Raw genomic sequence first — 19,005 nt, forward strand, 5'->3', positions numbered from 1 at the left:
GGAACTTGTCGAAATTTTAACTATACGATGAAATTTCATCAGAATTCAAATGAGAAATTTAGGAGTGAAGTGAAATTTCTATCTTTATTTATTTTATTTATTTTATCAAAACAAAAGATTATTACAAGTGCTTTTGAAATTATATGAAAAAATAAACTTATAGTAACATTTTATTTAACCATTCATGTCTAAATTATCATTATTTGTGTAATAAATAATATTTAAATGATTTATGAATTTCATTTGTATTAACTAAATATGTTTAATGTACATTATTTTACAAATATGTTTGATACACATACTATTTTACAACTTTTCCACCTCATACAAAACATTAATGTATTTAATTTGAAATATATTAGTCCTAAAACTTATATTATTATGTTTGTTAACCATTTCTAAATTTTCACAAAGAATTCCATGTTGTACTACTAATTTCTGTTATTTTCAAATTGAAATCGAAATTGACATTAAAATCAAAATTTTCGTCGAAATTTCTGTACTTTTGGAGCTTCAAAATTGAGTCAAAATCGAAATTTAAGACCTTGGTTTTAATCCTGATTTCTCTTCACTTTTGTTTTTGTCCAAGCAAACCTATCAACAACATATGTAAAAAAATTTCTGCCGTGCAGCTCCAAACTGTTGAGATTACCCCTATATGATTTATGCAAAATGATCTCAAATTAGAGTAGCTACTCTCCGAGTCTGGGCTGCTACACTATTTGTGCCTCCTGAACTCCTCTTTTTCCTCTTCCCACAACCCTATACATTGCTTCGTCCTCTTGCCAAATAAAAGACTGAACCTTAGAATATTTCCTTGCCTTTATCACTGTAAAAACCCAATTGCTAGCAACCTAGAACCCCTGAACTCTTTGCTTCAAGATATTCTCACAGATAATTTCTCTTCAACCAACCATTTGTTGCCGTCAGATTCCAATATTTCCAGCCATAGCCCAATCGCCGAAGCCTAAAGTCATTCTTCCTTTATTCTGAATTCAAGGAAAAGAATGTCTTGTTATCCTGAATGCTTCACATTACCAATGTAGGCAGGCTGTCACATCTGTCCTACATACAAAATAGCATCACATGCTGACATAATGAACATCGCTCATTCTTTTGTCACATTATTTTCCACAGTTAATATTTTCTTGATCTCATGCTACCAATTATGTGGAACTTACTCCATTTAGGATGCACAAGTTCAAAATTCTTGGTCATTTAAATTTATGGTCCGATGGTCTGCCATCAGTGCATGCGTAATACTTTAAATTCATATAAAGAATTTTATTGAGTTCATGATAATTGCTTCTATTGTATTTAATTGAACTTTTTTTATTCTACTTATGGGAGGCAACACTATCAGTTGTGGAGGTTTAGTTTAGTGTAATAAACCTTAGTGCATGCATTTAGAGATATGGAGGAAATATTTTCCAATTGTTCTTGGTCTACCGGTGGACATCTGTATTTAATTTCTTAGTTCATCCTTTTCTGGCCTGCTTTTGCAATTACTTTGAGATGAAGTCCCAAATAGGATGTAAAATATAAATAAATAAAATTAGTTATAGAAAGGGAATATTTACTTTATCCCAATGCTAGCATGATGTTAGAAATTTTGGTTGCAGGATGCACTTAAACAACTGTGGATGTTGGCCTACCCAAGTAGGGACCTCCCAAATCTTAAATCGGAGCTTTGGAAAGATATGGGTTGGCAAGGTTCTGACCCTTCAACAGATTTTAGGTCTGCACAGCCTTTGATATAAAAAGCTTCTTATTTTGTTTGTCTACTTGTCTATTTGTTTTTTCATCTCCACCTGCGTTCCATCACACAAAATTATGTCAACATAAATCTTTAATTTTTTTGTCAGGGGTGGGGGATTTATATCATTGGAGAATCTCATCTTTTTTGCCCAGAAATATCCGGTTTGTTTTTTTTTTTTTCTTTTGTGAAGTTGAATTTTATTATCTCTAACGTTGATCAATCAATAAGTTGTTGACGCCTTATACAAACTGTGTTGTTTGCGTCATGAATCCTATTTCATAATTTCGGCCTATTTATATCTTTTTTGTTTGAGAAAGCATGGACATTTTGCTAGATGGTAATTTTAAGGATCTCAATGTACATATATTTCAATAGAAATTTTAATTTTGATTTTGATTTCAATGAGAATTGAGCAAAACTTATAGTAAATGACCAGGTTTTTTTAGTGAAACCATGGAAATGTTAAAATGGATGATTGTGCACAATGTTTTAAAAAAGGCTCAATCAAGGCTCGCTGAGGCATGCCTAAAATTCCTTGAGACTTAATCTAAAATACCAGATCCCAAAAAGGCTAATGCATTACACACTAAGGCTTACACATTTGTACAAAAGGCACACCTTTTGCACCTTTTATAGTTGTGGCTAAGATTTGGTTAAGATTTGAATTTTAGTTGGTTCGGTTTAAGAAAATTTTTTCCAGTTAACCGAATTAACCGAATGATTGTGTATATATATATATATATATATATATATTTATATATTAATATATATATTATAAATATTTATATATTTAAATTATATACAAATATAATATATTTATTTATATTATATATATAATTTTAATTAAATGTATTATAATTTGGGTTAACCGAATTAATCAAAATAATATTCGATTGTGTGAGGGTTTGTTATATCCTTTAATTCAATTCGGTTTGGTTAAGGGATATACTTAACTGAACTTTTCCTATGAATTCAGTTAATTCACTGAATTCATCCTACTGACCCATTGCACAGCCCTATCAGTGATCCAACTACACTTCCAATAAACAATTTCATTTTGCTTGGTATATTCTGCTGCACTGTATTCTTCAAAGTGAGATTGTGTGCACCACACATGGACTCCAAAAAAATACGTGGATGATTAGACTCCCCAATTGATCCCGTAGCCTTCTTGATTGTTGCATTATTAGTCATAATTTGGACCACATCTTTTGATCCAACATCTCTAACAGCATCCAACATTAACTGGGCAAATTAATATTTGTACTTTTATTCCTTTGTTCCATCTACATTGAATCCCCTACTTTTGTAGGCATAAAATTAATTAATGACTTTTTTTTAGATCGTTCCCACTTATTAGGCGCAATACCCACCCTTTTTCTTTCCCAGTCTCCTTAATTGATCACAACTTCTTCCCACTATGTGGCTACTCTTTTCGTAAAAGAGTTATTCTCAAAGTGTTATACCCTAGAAGAAAAAATCCCACAATAGGATTGTTGGAAGCATAAGTAAATGCTTCCATATAATATGGATTTCTAGCAAAGCAGAATTGTCGACCACCAAAATAAAACATCCTTGCAATCAAACATTTCAAATGGTCTCCCACCTCCATTTTGTTCTCTCGCCTCCATTCAAAATGCCTTCTCCAACAGAGAATTTCCAGCAGCTTTTTTTTCTCTTAAGCAAAGGCAATAGACAAAACAAAGGTATTGGATTGGTCTGGAAGTGGCAGAGCTGGACAAGGCAATGACACTTGCTTAGGTCCTTTCCTATTTTATGCTTTATTTTCCAAGCTCTAGATTTCAGCAAGATACTCCATAGAAACCTTAGGGCATGCCTTTATTCCTATCCATAGAATTTTCAGTAAATGAACTTTTTACGTTAATATGAGCCCTTGTAAGACTATTGGCAATGACTGCACTGAAAACTTGCCTCCCTAATTCAATTTCCCCAATTTAGTAACATAAGCCCAAAAGAGGGCATTATCATCCAATGCAGCAGTTGCAAATTTATTGTGATAGAAGCAGAGGATGATGAACTCTTTGAAGCCATTACTGTCATAGAATATGCTCTAATCCTGTACACGCTAATCACAAGCAATTAAACAAATGAAAACAAACTAATATTCTAACACTAAGTAACTAATATCATATTATGATCCTTTGTCAAGTCAACTAAGTCAAGTAGCAAGTATGAAAGAGAGCAGCGACAGCAGTTGAAGTTCCGTACTTCCATAGTTTGATAACATGATAACAAGGGTGGAAACAAAATGCACTTCCTGCTCCAGTTTCTCTTGTTGCTCTTCTATTCTGCTCCCACTTATTTTTCTCGGTTTTGTATGAAGTGGCCAAATGAAGGAAGCAAAATTCAGCATTTGACATGAAAGTATGTCCTAGGCATGTATATGCGGTGTCTTGACGTGTCCAGGCATGTCCATGTGTCCAAAAATCAAAAAGAAAAATTTTAATTTCTGACTTGTACGGACACATGTCTGGTTGTGCCAGGGCCTTTCGGTGTCTGACTTGTGTTGGATACTGATGCCCTGGTCCTTTTGGAGAGAGTTTGTTTACTGTTTCCTAGCTCAAAATTTCCTCAAAATTCTAAAAATGGCTAAAAAATCTGATGAAGTAAACTTGGAGCATTTCTGATGTCATTGAGGTAATTCCTAACAACTTGATATTCTGGGAAACTTAATATTCAAAATCAAAAGACTCAAACCATATGACGGAATTTACATGTCACATGATGACATCATTCTTCATAAATTTCTGAGGTGAGGGAAGATATTGCAGCTCTAGTAGGATTGATGGAGGAGCCCCATAAAAATCTTGACTCTCAATAATTTGCAATAATACATGAAATTCCATGATAAGGGAATTTTATGAGTGAAAAAGCTTGGGAGTGCATGTAGTGACATCCTTCAATAATTCTAAGGTACAGAGGACTTGCATTTGCTCAATTAGGGCATAAGGTCATGAATGATTTAATCAGTTAAGTATTTAACATAATAATTTCCTAAAATCTAATATTTCTTGTTTAAGGAAATGTAATCCATGGATGGACACTGTAAAAGACCTAAAATTTTCAATTTCCTTGAAATTGTTAAAGAGTCGTAATAATTTAATTTCTGACAAACAATTGATTTGGTTACTTCCAATTATAGATCAAAGTGTGCTCATCTCTTTCCAATTCATAAAATCTGTTAGGACATCAAGGTACCTAAAATTTTCACAAATGGTGGACTTTGTTCCTCCAGTTAAACATCTAAATCAGCTATCGTTTTAATTTATTCGAGGCAATAGTTTCCATATGAACATTTTCTATTTCCCGTCAAACTATCAAACTTGTGATTTTATCACAACTGACAAAGGCATAACAAGTTGAAAGTAAAACATAATGAACAACAACAACAACAATGCGTTAAGGCTCGTTAGGCTTGTTGGCTGTTAAGAATCCTTTTCAATCATTCTGCATGACAAGTTGAGAGAGAGAGAGAGCGGCGGTGGCGGCGGCAGCGTTGACAATAAAGTCTGTACTATTTTTGAGCCTTTTTTTCTAGACTGTGCGTGCAACGCATGCATATAATATGTTTTCAGCTGGTGTGAAGCCTAGTGCAGAGTATATGGCATTTATAGAGAGAGAGAGAGAGAGAGAGAGAGAGAGAGAGAGCTCAGTGCATCTCGTCATTTCCACACTAGTGCAATCAACAGCAGCAGCCATAAAGTCTATTTTTTACCCTTTTTTTTTTTTTTCTGGAGTATGTGAACAAATGCATATAATATGTTTTAAGAATCACAGGACTGCTGTGCCTTAATGCCATGCATATATATATATATATATATATATATATATATATATATATATCTGTTTTTGAAGAAAAGAAACTAAATATTATCAGACATATATCATGTTACCTAGCAATTATGGATTTTATGGTGGTCATTGAAGTGGAAAACTAAACAATGCTTTAAAGATTGTGTACAGAGCTCCTTCCAGAGTTTGTTGCACAAGCAAGATGGAAACAGAGCCGACTGGGAATACCCTTTTGCTGTAGCAGGAATTAATATTTCTTTTATGCTGGCCCAGATGTTAGATATACAATCAGGTACAAGAACTTTTGTGTTAGTGGGGCTAAATGATGTTATAATTCTTCTGTGGTGTTTTTTTCATCTCTGATCATAGGCACTCTGAAATATGCAACATGAAATCTTATGGTCAATGGTAACGATTCCCTGAAATCCTTTACATTTCTCAAATAGCATGTAAAGTGGAATAAACCTTAATTAAATTTTAGGCCATATCATCCTTATACTTTAATCCTTTATATATGATGCTCCATTCAGTAACTGAAACAGAACTAGTACAAATCATTATATTAGTTTTTTGTGTCTTGGGAAACATGCCTGCAAAGTTTATTGATATTTCCTGCCCATGGAGATATGGAATTAATTTTCCATGTGTATCTGGAAAGCTTGAAAAGGTAAACAAATGGCTGTTTACACCCCTACGCCCCACCCAAATATGAGCTCCTAGCCATTGAGATCTGTCAATGTTTAAAAGGCTCAATTGCATCAAGGCGAGGCATGCCTAAAAGCCTTGAGGCTCAATCTAAAATACCATATCTGAAAAGGCTAGCGCATTATACATTGAAGCTTACACATTTGTACAAAAGGCACGCCTTTTGTGCATTTTTAGTTGAGGCTTATGCATTTTGGGTGTGTGGTTCTCTAGATAGATTTGGCTAGAAAATTTTAAACACATGATTATATATAAGGAATATCATAATATGGGTTGATTTCTAAAACTCTTGAACCTCAACCTTTCCAAAATAATTGAGAGTTTGTATGTTCGATCTTCAAAATATTTTTAACTTTGTATCATTATAGCTATCTCTGGTCATTATATAGATAATAAATTCAAGTTAGCGATTTTTGAATGTCCAACAAAAAATTTACAAATTATATTTGATTTTTTTACATTTTATTTATGATTTTCTTAAATTTTCTTTAGTTTCAAAAATTTATGTGATTTATTTACATATTTTTATAAAAAATAAAATTCTTTAAAAGGCTTATGCTTCAACACCTCAAGGCTTACACGTCACTTCTTAAAAGTTAAAACACCTCACCTTACATCTTTCCCTTTTAAAACATTGCAAACCACAATATGCTAAGAGTGGCTTGGATGGACAACCTGCAGAGTGGGTCCTTTGTTGCCCTTTACTGCCAAAATGCGACAAGAGCTCCTCAAAAGAGTGCTAACATCAGTTGCTCGCCTGCCTCCTAGCATTCAAACTCATGACCTTACACCTCCAAACTGCCTGGCAGTTAAAATACCAACGAACTTTTCATGTGACTTAATTAATTGTAGTAGTCATCCAACTGATGTTTTATTGGAGGTGACAGCAGACTTCTACTGTTTTTAGAAAAATAAAAAATAAAGAAAAACTTGAGGGACATCTAACTGTTCTTGCAGGAAAACCAAGTACTTTGCCAGGAGTCCGGTTCCTAGAACTACTTGGGGAAGATGAATTGGCATTTGACAAGCTTTACTGTGTAGCCTTTCAGTTGATGGATGCACAATGGCTGGCAAGACGTGCCTCATATATGGAGTTTAATGTAAATGACTCCCTACTGGTCTACTTTTTATTTCACCATACATGAGCTATGTGTTGAGAAATTAGAGCATTTTGTTCCTAATATTGTCCTGCATTTGCTGGAATTTTCTTTTTTCTTTCCTTTTTCCCTTTTACAGGATGTTCTAAAGTCCACAAGGACACAGTTAGAGCGTGAGCTAGCACTTGAAGATGTTTCTGGCGTGGAAGATTTGCCAGCATACAACGTGTTGAAAAGATAACACACCTTGTGTTTGTTTACTTGAAATATTTGTTGCTAATGAAACCAATCCTTTGACATCTGTAATTCGGTGCCACAAGTTTGCATTGACATTAAATATAGTTTTACAAAAGCTGTACGAAGTTAAAAGAACCCACAATTACTTCCGATTCTTTATTGGATGGAGACAGATTTCTTACCCTGTATCAGGTGGTGTCACTTGGAATTCCTGAAATTTAGGTTACGTTTTGCTTGTCCAATGTCAATGCCTCATAATAGAATGATCTTATTATAGAGATTTGATAGCTCACAAAAAGGAGTATTATTATCATAAATCTGCTGATAATAACAAGTTTTATGTTACTCCAAAACATGAGATGTATCAGGAATGATTATTTATTTAATTTCGTCCTCAGTATTCTATCTTATTTTATGTTGGGGCATGTTTGCAGTTGTAGATTTGCAGTTTGAATAAAATGGACTTCAGTGAGTTTTTCCTTTTTTAATTATTATATTTTTACAATTTTTATTTCATTCTTACCTCATTTTATTCTGAGAATCAAATGTAGTCTTACTGAGCTATTTATTGGGCTGAAATTGCTTCCCTTTCTCCTTGGCGTTACCCTGGCAAAACCATTTATTCCAAACAGGGTGTTCAAATGATTTCCCGCAATTTGACTTTGACGTTTGTGTTTTTTCATTTGAGCGTATCCCTAACCTTATATTTGAAAAAGACTTGGACTTGGATTTGAATTTATATTCGATCATATATGATATATTGAAATTTATTCAAATATATTTAAATTTAAATTCAAGGTTTCAAATTTATGCTCCTAAATAAGAAAATAATTTGCCTTCCCTTTGGAAACCAAACAAGAAAAGAATTGGTCTCAAATGTGAATTGCTATGTAATTTTATTTCAGCCACATAATTTCTTGTAAGATGACCACTAACAACTCCAAAATGACTCTACAAATAGATTATTCTATTTGTAGAGTCTAAATGACCTGTATTCAATCTTGTTTATGTTTAGCTTATTTGATAAATCGTCTTCAAATTTTGTTTCAAAAATCAGTCATTTATGCAAACGAGCATAAGAGAGTCCTTAACGAGGGGAACTATTGAACGGTTCAATTCATTTGTGACCATTATTTAGCAAGACACTTTACGATGATTATTTGCATCAGTAGTGGATGACATGCAAATCTGTTTTTTCTTTTTCCTTTTTTGGCCAACCTTTGCTCAATTATTGTTACAAAAAAGTTTTTGTTCATGTGTTCTACGGCTTCGCAAATAAAAGTGGCACCAAAAAACATCTTTGTTCTAATGTAGGAGCTCTTTAATCCAAACTTTCTAGATTTTAGAGGTCTAGACTACTAGACATCCTACTGATCTGGCATAGAAATAAATGTAATTTAAATGAGGTGATAGCTCGTACTCAACATAAAATTACAAGGATTGAAGATGCAATCCCTTTCCCTGGCAAGTAGGGAACTTTTTATCAAATTTTCAGTATAGTTTATACTAATATATTTTATCTTTCAAGGCCTTATGTTGTTTTGTAAGATTGTATAGTTTTGTTGAGGTTCTAGATGTTATGCTCCCTCCTCCCAAGCCATTGGAGGTATGAGTTTTGTTGTGTAAACCAGTGTTCAGCAGTGCATTGCTAGCAAAATATACCTACTGAATTGCTTCAACATCTCACTAACATGCGACCTCCATAGACAAATTTTTCAAAGCACCGTGGCAAACAATCTAGGACTGCTACAAGCTTCTTTGATTGCTACCCTTTAGGGTTGGAAGAGTGTTATGTTTGGATGCTAGCTAATACAATCCAACACATGTAGCTATTTTCTGAATCAAACTACAAGTTCTAAGCCATTAAAAATTTAGAGCTTTTCCTTAGAATCATCTTAGCCTTAAAAAAAAAAAAGTAACTATTCAACACTTAGGCATGGATATGTTCATCTTATTTGAATCAACTTGGAATTTTGAACTAATGGCATATTATCAGGGAGGAACTGACTAATTGCAAGCTCCTGACCATTGTTTCAAGGAATTCACTAACAAAATGTCTTGTTTAGAAGCCTAGTGTAATGGTCTCAGCCTAACTCTAGTGAGATATTGTTCGCTTTGACCTACTAAGCCTCACGATTTTACCCAATAAAAGGTGTCTCACTAGGTTAAAGCCTATATTTATACTATCTTTATGTGGCGAAGATCTTGCCAATGCACATCCAATATGGGATCATAACAAGCTCTCCCATCTGAACTCTAACACGTTCTAAGTGTTTCACATCTTTATATAGGGCTTATATATCTTTACAGGATCCACTCGTATGACAATACTCTACGATGGCTCTCATACTAAGTCTAACAATCTTAGCCCAACTTAGGTGAGTCATTGCCAGCTTTGGCCAATTGGGCCTCATGGTTTTTCCCCTATAATGCACTTCACAAGGTTGAAACTATGGCCAAATCTCATTCATACACGTTCAAGTGGGTCATGATAGCTAGTTTTGACAGTTGCTATGTCTACGAATAGGTTAACGTTAATTTTTTCCTATTATCGACCCACCCACACATTTTTAATTGTTCTTTTCGAAAGAAGGATTGAACATAGTTATGGAAGCAAACATTTACCAAAAATCAAACCATTTTTGTGAAAATCTGCTATGGGCATTTACCAACACGAGTGGAGTTGCATCATTGACATTTTATTGCAACTAGTTTATGTCCAATTTGCTTACAAAGTTGGCATGCAAATGCACTACTAGGAACTGAGACAAGAGATGACTCCACCTTTTAAGATTCTAACCAAACACAAGACAATGTAGCAAAAACCTACTAATCTTTGTACATACTGAGAAAGCATTCTAGACAAACAACGGTGCTCTTAGATCTCATGGTCATTTATTTAGAGCATATGGCATTGTCACTCATTTTCATTTCGTGGAAGTCTCCTATAGAGGAAAAGGCAGTAGGAGATGGTGTGTTCCGTTTCCATGAAGAAATTGGAATATTTGTTTGGTATGTTGAATACACTTGACTTATTTTATTTGCTTCTAATTTAACAATTCATGCTACACTGAAGTTGAGTTTGGAAGCATGGATTTCAATGGATTTAAGCAAATTCCAATACAATTTTATAGTACATCTTATCCAAATCTAAGATTTCTCCAAACAAAGAGTTATTGTAAATCAAGCATTAACTTTGTGGTTGCTCTAGTTTACACTTCCTTGACTAACTAACCAATAAGTTCTATTTCTATATACAATCTTATTGCTAAAATTTTGTGGCACTTTTTGAAGCAGCAAAATTATTTGTTTTGACTTCACGCCAACAAATACTAACATTATTTAAGCAAAAGCAAAAAAAATGATATATATCTTCCATTATAGATCATTAACGCCTTAAGAGGGCACCCTATTTTTAGAGTTCTCTAGTTTATGAAAACTAGGAGACCTACATATTGATCATTCACTTTTTATTGCCATATTAAGTCAAAGGGAAAAAGACACTGAACTCCCCTATACTTTGGCAAAAAGATAAGGACTTCCCCTAAGGTTTCGAAAAGCCCAGAGATCTCCCTTGAGGTTTCAAGAATACCAAGGACCTCCCCTAATGTTTGTCAAAAAGACACAAATCTCCCCTTATATTTTACAAAAGGATTAGTCATTTGACAAGAGATTTGTGTCGTTTTGGTAAATCTCAGGGGAGGTCTATAACATTTCTTAAATCTTAGAAGGTCAATGGGATTTTTGAAACCTCAAGAGAGGCTCCTGTCTTTTTATCAAACCTCAAGGGAGGTCAGTGTCTTTTTTCATAGGTTAAAATTAGGAACACACATAATAGGAATTGTACAATTGTGATGACGCAAGCTAGGCTACAAAGTAGTAACGCATATTCGTATGTTGCACCATTTTTTTTTCTCTACATGCCTATGCTTACGATTGCCATTTACTATTACCTATGCTGCAAAATTTCAGATATACAAATGTTCATGTTTGTATATCCAATGTTTTTTTTTTCTCAACCGTTTCATAGTGATGTGACTATACCAAAGTTTCAACCCCTTGGTGTAACGACCCAGAAAATATTCATATTCAAATATTAAAGAGAGAGAAAAATAGAAACAAGAACAGAAAGAGGCAGTAGACTTCGTCGACGACATCGCATTTTGGAGATAATAATTATAATAATAATTTCAAGGAATTGCCAAAACTCGTCGACGAATACAGGGCTTCGTCAACGAGTACATAAGGAAACTCGTCGACGAATACAGGATTTCGTCGACGAGTACGTAAGGAAATTCGTCGACGAATACAGGGCCTCATCGACGAGAAAATACCGAGAGGGGGTATGGAGCAGTCTGAATTTCGTTGACAAATACAGGGACTCATCGACGAATTTAATGAAAGACTCGTCGACGAGGTGACGTATCTCGTCAACGAATCTGACAGTATAAATATTTGAAAATCAGGATTTTTATCCATTTACCAGCGCCCCTCTCTCTCTCCTCTCTCTCTGTCTACGAATCCTCTCCCTTTTCTCTTCGATTTCGGCCCCACCAGTCGCTGGATCGACTATCCAAAGCTACCACGATGCTCCTGGCAGAGTTCTCTACAAGTTTGCTGGAGCAGATCGTCGGGAAAACAAAGTTGAATTTCATCCCAAATTCAGGGTAAGGTCTTTTATCCAAATTTTGGCCTTATAACAGTTATAGGAAATGATGTAGGCGGAAAAATACTAATATTTTGTTCTGGGATATTGTGTTTTCAGGATGTTGAATTAGGAATCCTGCAAGTATAGAGTCAGCATTATATAGGGGCTTTTCCAAAGTTAAGGTAAAGGAAATATGCTATGTTAGGAGTTTTAATAAAGTTAACAGCGATTTTATAGATGTATATTTATGCCAGTTTTATACAATTTTTATCAAATATGAGTTTAAATGATTGTGTGGCCTAAGTGATTTTCATGAGATGAAGTAATTTATATAGCTTTTATAATATATATCATACTATACGAAATGCATGGAAGTAGACAGTATGTACACTTTATATAGTTCTTCTCAGTATATGAAATTATACAGAATATACAGGTGTAGATATAGATATATATTCACAGAGACTATACAGAGAAATTTACATGCATATACAGTATTCTTATGAACAATTTCATGAAACAAATAGATACATATATATATGTATACACGCATACAGTTTTATTCAGATCAGTATTTATATTACAACTTTATACAGAACAGTACACACAGAGTTTTAGCATGCCATGTTCCTGTTACCATAACATACAAAGTATACGGACAGAGTATATAAACAGAATATATACAGACAGAGATACAAAGGTAGCATCAAGATGCTACGGATGCAGTATACAATTTTACAGTATATATACAGTACATAAAGATAGCAATATGGTAATTTTGGAACATGGAGAAAACAGTAAACGAATATATATATATGTGTGTGTGTGTGTGTGTGTGTGTGTGTATGTATATAGTATCAGATCCCTGTGGAAAGATTATAGACAAACACAGTACAGATACAGTTTATAGAGCACGGTACCGTTGCTATATACAGATAGAGTGCAACCACATATTTCAGATAGTATGTGGGTACCGTCTAACCGAGCTCGGAGAGGATGTAGCTCCCCAGTACACTGGGTAGAGGGGGCCGGTTAGACTAGGTAGCAGCCAGTCCTGCGCCTAAGAGAGGATGCAGTTTGGCCGGCCTGAGGTAGTGTAGAGTATATTAACTTATCTGGAGGGCCGACCAGAAAGAGTCCCACCTACGGGCCGCACAACCCTGTTATGAGGGGTCAAATCATGACGTACAGAGTCTCAAGGATAAAGTATAGATATGCAAATGTATACAATTTTATAGAATATGATGAGTATAGTATGATATTATCAGTATGAAAAGTAGAAAATATAGACGATATAGTATATTTTAAATTGAGAAAGAAAAATATGTTTTACAGATGTTTTATTGCATTACAGTTCAGTACTAATTTTAAGTATTCTTAACTTAGTTGCCACACCCTAGTAATAGCATATTTCCACTTACTGAGCATCGACTCACCCTATTACTCTAACATTTTTTAGGTGAGCCAGTTAGGTGGGCAGATCAGGCTCGCAGATAGAGAAAGTTTTTGATCACCCTGGTTTAGGGTGAGTTTTTGACAGAGTTGGTTATAATTTGAGTAGATGATGATAGAAGGGCATTTTTGTATGGCTATGGTTGTAGACATTAAATTTTGGTGTTGTTTTGTATATATGTAAATGGTTATATGATTTGTGTTTCCGCCGCTTAGGTATGGATGTAAATGCACAGATATATTTTTATAGATAGAAAAAAAAAATGACAAGAATTTTGAGGTCGTTACACTTGGTATGGGACTACTACATTTGACATCTCCTTTTACTAGCCTTACTTTGCATATATACACCCTTCTACCACTATAGGTTGTCTCAAAGTGAGCTATTTGGGCTACGAATCAAGATTTTAATGTTTGGTATACAACTCAATTGCCCTAAGTGCATGTATCCCTAGTTCCGTATGTTGTTAATTTCCTTACCATGTTTCCAAATGCATTGCCGCACCTCTCAACTATCTTTGATTATATAATTGACCTACCAAAAAAGTGTAGGAGGTATAGCCTAGAGTTTAAGCATAATGTAAATAAGCATGTAAACACTAGAATGTTTTATAAACTAATGGTCAAATTTGATTCTCGGGCTTGGACTCAAATTTTGTTGAATTACATGTCTCTAAAACAAAGTCTTATGTTTTACAACATTTTAAAGTGCCTTTCTAATTGATGTTTGAATCTATTGACTTGGTTGTAGGTTTTTGATTGCCAAAGATAGCTTTTTGACAAGCAATTAAGTCCAATAGATTTCCAAATTTTAACTATTGGCCAAGAAGTACAAAGCTAACACTATGTGTAAAGGCCATAAAATCTCAAGGACAAAATAATCACATTTCCTTAATTTGCCAAAATATATGATGGAGTCACGCCCATGCTACAACAAGAATAAAGCAAGTCCTTCCCGACCATTCTCATCCAAATTCATAGAAACAATCATGGATCCATTTAATGTGGTCAAATATCATGTCATGATAAACCTTGAGGAAATTGATATGATCAACAAGGGACCATGACTCGAACAATAAGGATGTTGTACTTGCATCCCAATAGCACTGATTCCCACATCACAATCCTTGTGCAAGTCTACCTACAAATAAAAACCCATAAGCTGGTGTTAGGGAAAGTGACACCTCTCATTGTTCCTTAGTGATCTAATCAGTACAAGATGATATCATTCACTAGTAAACTTAAAGGTTATCGCATATGCCCATACCAACATTCCATTTTTACAATGATGTGCAACACCGTTCTCTAATGGGTTGTCTATTAGGCTCCAATCTCACACAAAAACCTAAACACCTCTCGAGGATTTCAAAATCACGGCCCCAACCGCACCTTGGGTGCTTACTTAGTGCTCAAAAAGGACACTAGGGGTAGAAAGAAGCTCATTTAATTTGGTGTTTCCATGAATCAATCTAGGTTGTTTCCTTTTATCCTCACTAGGAATAGGAGTATTGTGTTTTTCCTGAGTCTGAACTTGTTCTTCTTCTTCTTCTATCGAAATCTCTTTAGAAATATTTATAGTTGGGATTCTTCACCTCTTTGAAGAACTCTACCAAGTAAACTTCCATAAGACTTCCCTCCACGAACTTTAGGACTCATTTTGAAAAGAATGTAGAAATTAATGAATTCTTTAGCATTTGCTTGGTTAGGGTTTGAGAAGAAAGAAACTAAAGACAAAGAAAGGGATGTACATTCCAAACTTCTAGAAATAACTTCTCACCAACAACTATCCCCCCCCCCCTCCCTATGCGCCTCTTCAATAAAAAACTTACAATTTTCAAACATCATTTAAAAAAATTGATTAAGATAACACATTCCAAAATCTCCTCATATTTTAGTCAACCATTTCTCTTAAGAATGTCTTAATAAATATATTGACTAATTTTTCAATGTTTACATATTCCAATAAAATATTTCCATTTGACATATGTTCTCTCAAAAACTAATGCCTAATATCAATGTGTTTAGCTTTTGAGCAATTACTAGGATTTTTATACTAGCACATTGCACTTGAATTATAGCATATAATTGGAATTGTAACACCCCAGAAAATAATATGCATATAAGTGGATATATATATATATATATATATATATATATATATATATATATATAGACATATTTAATTAGACGGCGTTCAAATTAAACCCCTTAATGATGGAACAATAAGTATATTTTAGAAAAGAAGGGAGAAGGTTTGGTTTTAGACTAAACTGTCAATAGTTTTGTGAAGCTCAGGGAAACCATCTACGATTTTGAGTTATTGAGGCCCAGTAAAGGTAAAATAGTAAAAGAGAGGTTTGGTAAAAGACCAAACCGTCGACGGTTTCAAGGAATCCGGTGAAATCATCGATGGTTTCCTACGAAACAATGTTTATATAAATAGGGGTCAACTCATTTTATTTGAAGAAATCTCATACTCTCTTTCTCTCTCTCATCCTTAGGGCTGCGACATCCTCTTTTCTCTCTCTTCAATTTCTACCCCGAATCTCCGCCAAATCGACGATGAGACGCTATATCAGGGTTTCAACTTCAATCCTTGACATTTTAATTGGAGCAAATTCGTAGTTTAGGGATCCTAGGCTCCACTTTGAGGCTAAGGTAAGGAAACAAGTTATGTTAGTTATTTTAGGAAATTGTACCGATTAAATTATAGCATGTGATTTCAGGATTACCATATATGAATTTCTGGATAATCCAGGATATGAAATTATGGGTATGGAGACTTATGATTTTACATGGGATATATGTATTTAGGAAAAACCTAGGTTTCATGCTCCAACTACTGCAGACATTATTTTAGGAATCCCTATAGGCACATCTTCAGTAAACAGGTAAGGGAAATAAATTATGTCAAGTATTTTCAGAAGTTTAACTGATTAAAAATAAAACATGTGATTATAGAAATATTATATATGACTTTTTTGAATTATCGAGCTTATGGAAATAGAAAGTTTGTATTAATTATTATATGTATGTTTTGGGAAAAATCAGTTGTTGAATTTAAGTAGGTCTCCAGAGTTAAGTATATAATTATTTTCAGCAGAAGAATATAGTTATTCCAGGAAGATTATTATAAATGAATTATCACTCTAATTGTATGGCATGAGTAAATAAATATGATACAACATAAATAAACTCGTTAGCATATTTTATGAATTTGTATAGTTTTATACGGTACTATGACATGACAATTTTTCCAAAGATGTGATCTTATGCGAAGTTAAAAATATATATAGAGTTATGGGTATTGTGAAATCATGAAATATGGTTTAATTTATAAATTATGATATGACTGTTCAGCCAGCTTTATGCTGTGTTCAGTATACTATGACAGTTCAGTTGGCTTTATGCCGTGATAGTTCAGTCGGTTAAGTGTCGTGACAGTTCAGCTGGCTTTATGTCGTGATAGTTCCCCTGGCTAAGTGTAGTGATCAGTTATGAATGACGGTTATATATAGAGTTATGTTGATGAGTATAATTCCCTCTTTGTATACAGGTCAGCATGAGGTTATCCTCCTCGTATACTGGTCAACATGAGGATGAGTTTGGTAGAGTCCCTCCCTGTAAATGGGTCAGTATAAGATTATTCTCCTTGTATACAAGTCAGCATGAGGATGAGTATAGTAGAGTCTCTCCTTGTATACGGGTCAGCATGAGGTTATCCTCCTCGTATACCAGTCAGAATGTCGATGAGTTTGGTAAAGTCCCTCCCTATATATGGGTCAGTATGAGATTATTCTCCTTATATACAGGTCAGCATGAGGATGAGTATAACAGAGTCCCTCCTTATATATGGATTAGCATGAGTTTATCCTCCTCATATACAGGTCAGCGTGAGGATGAGCAGTATATAATGATATGAACAACTAATTAGGGAAGATTCTATTAGGTATATATATATATATATATATATATAATAGATGATCTACGTGCATGAAGGAATCCATCACAATAAATTATGAGTATAGTAGTATTCTCTCCTCATATACAGGCCAGCCTAAGGTTGTATTCTCCTCGTATATGGGCCAGCATGAGGATGAACAATATAGAGTATGATGATACAGCAAATTAGTACAGAGTCATGTCATGAAAAATTATTATAAAATTATGTTATGATAGTTCTGTGCAGCAATATGGTACAACGGTGTTATACAGAGTTATGATTATATATATATATATAGAAATGTGATTCTATACTAAGTTATGAATACATACAAAAATATGATTTTATACCGAGTTACAGTTATAAAGGCATGTTTTTAGATTTATGAGAATAGAGTATTTAGTGAGCTATAATACGTTTTGAAATGGGAATATGTATTTTCAGATATATATAGCCCTGAACCCTTAAACCCGAGTCCGGTGCATTATACCTAATAAAATCCTGATAATCCATAATTCATAATATACGTAGTGGAAAACATAAACATAATCTCCATATAACATAATACTAGAGTTTACTAATTCTAACTATAATCCATAATAAATCTTCCATCACCTGTATTTCCATAAATCTACATAACTCCCAAAACATTTCAGTATTTTCATAATCATTCCTTACTTAACAACCTTAAAACATAAAGACATAAAACATAAATATTTATACACCCTAAGGTTAACATAGAAATATACCATTTTCTTTTAATACTTCTCAAAAAATCTAAAAACTCTCGAGCTCTTTAAGCTCGATCTCGAGGAAATCCTGAAAAAGATAAATTCATATTCGGGTGAGACACATCTCAGTAAGGGAAGAAACATACATATTAAACACAACGTGTGGCTAACATGAGGTATATAAATATCATTTTAATAACATGTGTAAAGCATTTTCATAAACTCTAAAATCATTCTCTAAATCTAAACAATCACAAGCAAATGTTTACCCACGAAATTACCCAAGGATAGGGGTGATTACCAGCCCATACAAGTAGCACCCCTCTACTTTGATACTTAGACAATCCTGAGGTCACAACTAAAGCATACCAAGGCACTCACCTTACTCAGTAAACCCTCAAGTGTTAACTTGATCTCATACTCACACATTCAACAATAGTTTACCGGAAAAGGCCCTAAGGATAGGGAAATCTACCCGCTCATACAAGTAGGTTCCCTCTACCCTAGTACGTTATGCAGCTACTGCCACATCTGAAATTACTAGCGCACTCGCCTTTCTTAACAAGCCCTCAGGTGAAGAGTACGACCCACCCAAATCATAGCATGTTCTATGTACATAA

At 34.1% G+C, this 19,005-nt stretch overlaps 1 protein-coding gene across 8 annotated transcripts in view; it reads left to right on the forward strand.

The window, feature by feature from the left end:
* LOC131160325 (uncharacterized) overlaps nt 1–8,019 on the forward strand; it is a 67,251-nt gene extending 59,232 nt beyond the window's left edge. For 5 of the 8 annotated variants that reach the window (XM_058115896.1, XM_058115899.1, XM_058115900.1 and 2 more), the window contains 5 exons: nt 1,623–1,738; nt 1,866–1,920; nt 5,744–5,864; nt 7,235–7,377; nt 7,514–7,799. In XM_058115896.1, coding sequence (XP_057971879.1) covers nt 1,623–1,738; nt 1,866–1,920; nt 5,744–5,864; nt 7,235–7,377; nt 7,514–7,615 — 537 coding nt within the window. In that variant the 3' untranslated portion in view covers nt 7,616–7,799. Of the gene's footprint in view, nt 1–1,622; nt 1,739–1,865; nt 1,921–5,743; nt 5,865–7,234; nt 7,378–7,513 lie in introns of all 8 variants that reach the window. The other 3 variants (XM_058115903.1, XM_058115901.1, XM_058115898.1) reach the window with 1 other exon arrangement.
* The last annotated feature ends 10,986 nt before the right edge of the window (nt 8,020–19,005 follow it).

This window comes from Malania oleifera, chromosome 7, assembly GCF_029873635.1.
Source record: "Malania oleifera isolate guangnan ecotype guangnan chromosome 7, ASM2987363v1, whole genome shotgun sequence".
NCBI classification, from domain to species: domain Eukaryota; kingdom Viridiplantae; phylum Streptophyta; class Magnoliopsida; order Santalales; family Ximeniaceae; genus Malania; species Malania oleifera.